The 7053-nt window shown below is 45.8% G+C and overlaps 1 protein-coding gene across 1 annotated transcript; it reads left to right on the top strand.

Moving 5' to 3' along the window:
• Nucleotides 1-972: 972 nt before the first annotated feature.
• LOC118754135 lies at nucleotides 973-1538 on the top strand (the record flags this gene model as incomplete). Its single annotated transcript, XM_036488996.1, has 2 exons — nucleotides 973-1116; nucleotides 1304-1538. Coding segments are annotated over 2 exons (379 nt in total), but the record flags the coding sequence as incomplete, so codon positions are not given.
• Nucleotides 1539-7053: the final 5515 nt, after the last annotated feature.

The raw sequence follows: 7053 nt of genomic DNA, 5'->3' as shown, positions 1-7053 counted from the left end.
GAAATTTTCCATGCAGGTATTTCTCCTCACTGATTTATAGTGAACAAAACCATTGTGGAAAATTGTGGCTGTGTTGTGTTCTTTGGCTTCGAATGAAGTTTTTTCAAGTGCTCTTTTACTGTCGATTGTGAATTTCATTTGATTATTTTAAAAAAAGTGCGTTTACCATACGATTTATCGAATTCGTTCCTATGCATTGAGTTTTTCGTTCGCTATTGAATAAAATGCCACGATCCAGTCGTTCAAATATAGGCCGACATACGCGTCTTGCGAACATGATGATGATGTTATCGCAAAGAAGATCGCAAAATGTTGAGGAGCACTCCCAACAAAAGGAAGTACGGCGTGCAGGATTTTTCATTAATTTTTCTATATTTGGTGTAGAGAAGCACACCGGGGTACCGCTAGTAATATTTAAAAATAAAGTGTAGACCCTTGTCTACAAGTGTGTGTAAATTTTTTTTTTGGATCGGGTCACCCATTCGGACATAATAGTCCGAAATCACTGGGAAAATAACTAAACCGTACCGCAAAAGCCAATTGAATAATTTGAAGGTCAGATTTTGATTCTGTGGGAAAAATCATGAGAATTAGTGGTTACTGGTTGTGCTGAAAGCAGTTAGAATTTTGTAGGGCTGTGCTATATGTATATATGGGAGCATCGTACCCCCTTGCGAGTTTACGAATACTCCCCATTGCTCTCTATGCTTCTGTATATAAGCATACTCCTTTTAACATTGTGGCTACATTTCTTTATTCATTCTGAACGTTTGGAATAAACTTTTTTGTTTACTTATTCTTTAGAACGTTCCTGATGATATGTAAACGTATATTTCAAACGCATTCTGTTTATTCTGGCTGTGAAATGGGATTATCTGGAATATATAAAGAAACGCAGCCTGTATGTCCTATGAAAGCGAGTAATCCCTTTTACTTTCACTTTTCTTTTCAGTTGATGTATTGAAAAAAAAGTGGAAGCGAGCGCTTCTATCGGGTGCATAAAAAGAAGAGCACCGAGGCTGCGTCTGGTAGTGGGCAGTCGTCGCCAGACACCAAGTTATACAAAAACTACGACAGCCTACTATTCTTGCTGGATGTAGATTCATCGAACACGAGGTAAGTTACCACTCAACTTTGAGCACATCGCACGTTTGATAATAAAGTGGTATACATATTTTCCTTATAAAGCTTATTGCATGATAAAATCCCCAAAAACGTGTATTGGGAATTAAGTCTGTGTATTAATAAACGTGCGAAATGAAGATATGTTGATAAAATGTATGTAATTCAATTTCTTTATCAGCACAATTGGAAATTTCTTAACGGAGGAAGAAATTCCTTTCGATGACGAAGCATCGAGGTCATTTATGAACTTAAGCGGCATCAACTCCTCAACGCCAGCTATTGCAGTGCCTCGGAAAAGTAAGAGCAATGCTGTAGAATGTGAGCTGCTTACCGCCATGAAAAGTGTTAGAGCATCCGTTGAGCGCAAGTCTGCTTTTTCGAATATTTTTGGACAGCATCGCCCTTACCGTTGAAGAAGCACAATTGGATGTTTCGCAGATACCGCAAATACAAATGGGTATACTTCAACTTGTCCAAAGTGAAATTAGTATTTAGGCTGTGTGCGAGTTTACCTAAATTTTAGTACCTAAACTAATATTCCACTGGGAATTTCCAGCACTGCTACAATTAAGGAAAACAGCTGCTAAAACTGTGCGAGTTCGTTCGACAACCTAAATTGTTTGTTTTGGAATTGTTGCAAATTAATAATTTTGCGGTAGCTTTGGGACTATTTAACAATATAAAAAATTTGCAACAGAAAAGGAGAATGTTCCATCCTGGCATATATAAAATAATCCGTTTGCTCTTCTGACCCTGCGAAATAATATACATCTATAGAACTCCAATGTTCTATAATTCTTTATCTTTAATTCAGTAAATTACAAACTTAAAAATATACTTTTATATAAACTATCCAGTTGTAGAAATGCGCAGTAGTTTTACGAAATGCGTCGACAAAGCTTTGGCGTCGGTTAGTATTCAAATTCTATAACATGAAGTTGGTTGCATTTTGCCAATCGCTGACTTTTTATGGTGTTGCCACACAGTGTGGCAAGTACAAGTGTTAGGGTTATCACTACACCACCCCCTTCTAGTAGGCCTGCCGGAATAAGAACAATTGGTCACAACTTAGACTGCCTGACGGCTGCCAACTCGTCCTTTGGGAAATAAGCTGGTTTAAGTCTATCGATAGATACCGTGACAGGTTTTGATCCTACCAGTATCGTATATGTCTTGGGATATCTGCTGACCACGAGATATGGCCCGTCATACGGTGCCTTCAATGGCTTTTTGATGGTGTCATCCCACAGAAAAACGTGGCTACAAAAACGGAGATCCTTGGGAACATATACCGCAGGTTTTCCGTGCTGCGAAGTTTGAGTCGGCCGAGCCGTTTCAAAATGCCGTCGCAATTCCCGTAAGAAACCTTGCCGGTTTACGGGACTACCCTCATTGGCGTCTAAGAACTCGCCTGGAAGCCGAATAGGTTGACCGTAGATCATTTCCGCCACAGAAACTCCTAAGTCCTCTTTAACAGCTGTTCTTAACCCCAAAAGGACGATAGGTAGGACATCTACCCAATTCACGTCTGCCGAATGGCGTCTGAGCGCGGCTTTCAGAACTCGGTGCCACCTCTCCACCATACCGTTTGCTTGTGGATGGTAACTGGTGGTGTGTATGTGTCTGACTCCTAAAAGTTTTGCCAACTCTTTGAATAAAGTGCTCTCAAATTGACGCCCCTGATCTTCTTCTTCTTCTTTTTTGGCGTTGTAACCGCCTAAGCGATTTTGGCCGAGTTCAGCAAAGCACGCCAGTCGTTTCTCCTCTGTGCCAACTAACGCCAATTGGAAACGCCAAGTGAAGCCAAGTCCTTCTCCACCTGATCTTTCCATCGCAGTGGGGGCCTCCCTCTTCCTCTGCTACCACCAGCGGGTTCCGAGTTGAATACTTTCAGAGCTGGAGCGTCGGTGTCCATTCGAACGACATGGCCAAGCCAGCGGAGCCGCTGTATTTTAATTCGCTGCACTATGTCCATATCGTTGTAAAGCTCATACAGCTCATCGTTCCATCGTCTGCGGTACTCGCCGTCGCCAACGCGTAAAGGACCGTAAATCTTCCGCAAAATCTTTCTCTCAAACACCACAAGAGCCGCCTCATCGGATGTTGTCATTGTCCATGCTTCTGCGCCATATACCAGCACGGGCATGATGAGTGACTTATAGAGCGTGGTTTTTGTACGTCGAGAGAGGACTTTACTCCTGAATTGCCTACTCAGTCCAAAGTAGCACTTGTTGGCAAGAGTGATTCTACGTTGGATTTCAATGCTGACATTATTATCGGTGTTAATGCTGGTTCCCAAGTAAACGAAATTCTCTACTTTCTCGAAATTGTAACTGTCAACAGTGACGTGGGTGCCAAGGCGCGAATGTGCTGACTGTTTGTTTGATGACAGGAGATATTTCGTCTTGTCCTCGTTTACCACCAGACCCATGCGCTTTGCTTCCCTATCCAACTTGGAAAAGGCAGAACAGACTTCGCGGTTTTTGTTACCGATGATGTCGATGTCATCGGCATAAGCCAGCAATTGCACGCTCTTGTAGTAAATTGTTCCTGAGCGGTTCAGTTCTGCAGCTCTTATTATCTTCTCAAACATCAGATTAAAGAAGTCACACGAAAGGGAGTCGCCCTGTCTGAAACCCCGTTTTGTGGCGAACGGCTCGGAGAGGTCTTTTCCAATTCTGACGGAGCTGGTGGTATTACTCAACGTCATTTTACACAGCCGTATCAGTTTTGAGGGGATGCCAAATTCAGACATAGCGGCGTATAGGCAACTCCTTTTAGTGCTGTCAAAAGCGGCTTTAAAGTCGACAAATAGGTGGTGAGTGTCGATCCTTTTCTCGCGGGTCTTTTCCAAGATTTGGCGTATTGTGAATACCTGGTCTATGGTGGATTTGCCAGGTCTAAAGCCACACTGATAAGGCCCAATCAGTTCATTGACGGTGGGCTTCAGTCTTTCACACAATACGCTCGATATGACCTTGTAACCTATGCTTAGAAGGCTGATCCCGCGGTAGTTGGCGCGAATGGCGGGGTCACCTTTCTTGTGGATTGGGCAGAGCACACTTAAATTCCAGTCGTCGGGCATGCGTTCATCTGACCATATTCTGCACAAGAGTTGATGCATGCACCTTATCAACTCCTCGCCGCCGTACTTGAATAGCTCAACTGGCAGGCTGTCAGCTCCAACGGCTTTGTTGTTTTTCAGCCGCGTTATTGCTATACGTACCTCGTCATAGTCAGGCGGTGGAACGTCGACTCCGTCATCATCGACTGCGGGCTCGGGTTCTTCTTCTCCACAACTTTCCGTGCTGCTACCATTTAGTAGGGCGGAAAAGTGTTCCCTCCATAATTTAAGTACGCTCTGGACATCAGTTACTAGGTCGCCATTATTGTTCTTACAGGAGTGCGCCCCGGTCTTTAAACCTTCCGTAAGTCGCCTAACTCTCTGGTAAAATTTTCGGGCATTCCTCCTGTCGGCCAGCATTTCAAGCTCTTCGCACTCACGTATTTCTACCTCTCTCTTCTTGTTGCGGCAAATACGTCTCGCTTCCCTCTTCAGATCCCTATAGCGGTCCCACATAGCGCGCGTTGCGCCCGATCGCAGCGTGGCCCTGTAGGCGGCATCTTTTTTTCTTCAGCTTCCTGACACTCCTCATCGTACCAGTTGTTCTTTCGGGCTCGCTGAAATCCGACTACTTCTTCGGCGGCGGTACTTAATGAGCGGGAAATGTGGTTCCACTGCTCGCATATGTCGGTTTGTTGAAGAGTGCTCTCTGAGAGCAGGTGTGAGAGTCGAGTAGCGAAAGCGCTGGCTGTCTGTTGTGATTGCAGCTTTTCGACGTTAAGCTTTCCTTGCATATTTGGGCGCACATTTTTTGCTGCACAGAGGCGGGTGCGTATCTTGGCTGCAACAAGATAGTGGTCCGAGTCGATGTTTGGGCCTCGGAGTGTGCGTACGTCTAAAACACTGGAAGCGTGCCTTCCGTCTATCACAACATGATCGATTTGGTTTCTCGTTTTTCGATCCGGAGACAGCCAGGTAGCTTGATGGATCCTTTTATGCTTGAACCTAGTACTGCATACTACCATGTTTCGGGCCCCGGCGAAGTCGATCAGCCTCAATCCGTTGTCGGACGTTTCGTCGTGGAGGCTGAATTTTCCGACGGTGGTTCCAAAGATCCCTTCTTTGCCCACCCTGGCATTGAAGTCGCCAAGCACGATTTTGATATCATGACGGGGGCAGCGCTCGTACGTGCGCTCCAAGCGCTCATAGAAGAGATTCTTGGATGCCTCATCCTTCTCTTCCGTCGGGGCATGGGCGCAGATGAGCGAGATGTTGAAGAATCTCGCTTTGATGCGGATTGTGGCTAGACGCTCGTCCACCGGGGTGAACGACAGTACTCGGCGACGGAGTCTCTCTCCCACCACAAATCCAACTCCGAATTTGCGCTCCTTTACATGGCAGCTGTAGTAGAGGTCGCAAGGCCCCAGACATTGTTTGCCTTGCCCCGTCCAACGCCTTTCTTGGATGGCGGTGATGTCAGCTTTTGTCCTTACGAGGACATCAACCAGCCGGGCAGAGGCACCTTCCCCATTAAGGGTCCGGACATTCCAGGTGCATGCCCTCAAATCGTAGTCCTTTAAACATTTGCCGTGGTCGTCATCATAAGGGGGGGTCTCATCCGAGGCTTTGCCTTGCTTCTTCACTGGAAGTGGTTTTTACGTGGCGGGTCCCAAGCCCAGCGCACAACCCATTGCTGGGACGCCCCTGATCGGTGGTGATAAATTTGGGCGCACCAAACCGGCTTATCCACCCACCTAAGAGCTCTCTAGCGACCGTCTCAGCTGTCATGTCCGCCAAGGGAATTACCTCTAACCATCTTGAGAACCGGTCAACACAGGTCAGGCAGTATGTGAAACCTCTTGACGGAGTAAATGGACCGACTATATCCACGTTGATATGCTCAAATCGTTTACCTGGGACTGCAAATTGTTCGAGTTCAGCTTTCGTGTGACGGGAGACTTTACATCGCTGGCACGCTGGGCAACTGCGCACCCATGTTCGTAGATCACTACTCATCTTTTTCCAAACAAAACAATTTAATAGTTGCCTTCGCTCCTGGATGGGCCAACCCATGACTAGCGTTGAATATCACCCGACGTAAAATCTCTGTGACATACGGACGCAGTAAACCAGATGAGTCATCACAGACTATCTACATACCTGTACCTGGATGTCGGTATGTTACTAGATGCATCGAGGTAGGCTCGCCGTCGAGTAGTTTCCTAATATCCTCGCTTCTATTTTGCTCATCATGCAACTGCTGTAGATCTACTGGTGATGGTAACGCAAAAGTTTCAATTCTTGAGAGCATATCAGCTACAATATTATCAGCACCACTGATATGTCTTATGTCAGAGGAAAATTGGCTGATGAAGTTTAGCTGACGTGTCTGTCGTGGTGGTCTCCCAGTTTTGTTCAAAAGCATGCGTAAGCGGTTTGTGGTCGGTGAAAATAGTGAAAACTGTGCCCTCCAAAAAGTAACGGAAGTGTCGAATGGCTTTATAAATCGCTGACAATTCGCGATCATATGCACTATAACGCTGCTCAGTCGGAGTAAACTTTTGCGAAAAAAAACCCAACGGCATCCACTTACCATCGACCAGCTGCTGAAGAACTCCACCGACTGCGATGTCTGAGGCGTCAGTCATCAAGGCTATTGTGGCATCTCTCATTGGAAAAGCTAGAAGTTCCGCTTCCGCCAACTGCTCCTTAAGTTTTTCGAACGCCTCTGTCGCCTCTGTTGTCCAAATTATTGCTATTTTGTCGCGTTTCTTGCATGGGCCCATCAGCCTTTGCAGTGGTGCCTCGATGGCCGCAGCGTGAGGCAAAAACCGTCTATGGAAGTTGATGGCCCCCAAAAACCT

The sequence above is a fragment of the Rhagoletis pomonella genome, unplaced genomic scaffold (assembly GCF_013731165.1).
Source record: "Rhagoletis pomonella isolate Grant_MI unplaced genomic scaffold, Rhpom_1.0 Rhpom_scaffold_03434, whole genome shotgun sequence".
Taxonomy (NCBI): Eukaryota; Metazoa; Arthropoda; class Insecta; order Diptera; family Tephritidae; genus Rhagoletis; species Rhagoletis pomonella.
Note: the sequence above shows the minus strand (reverse complement) of the source record. Positions and strands in the feature narration are given on the sequence as shown.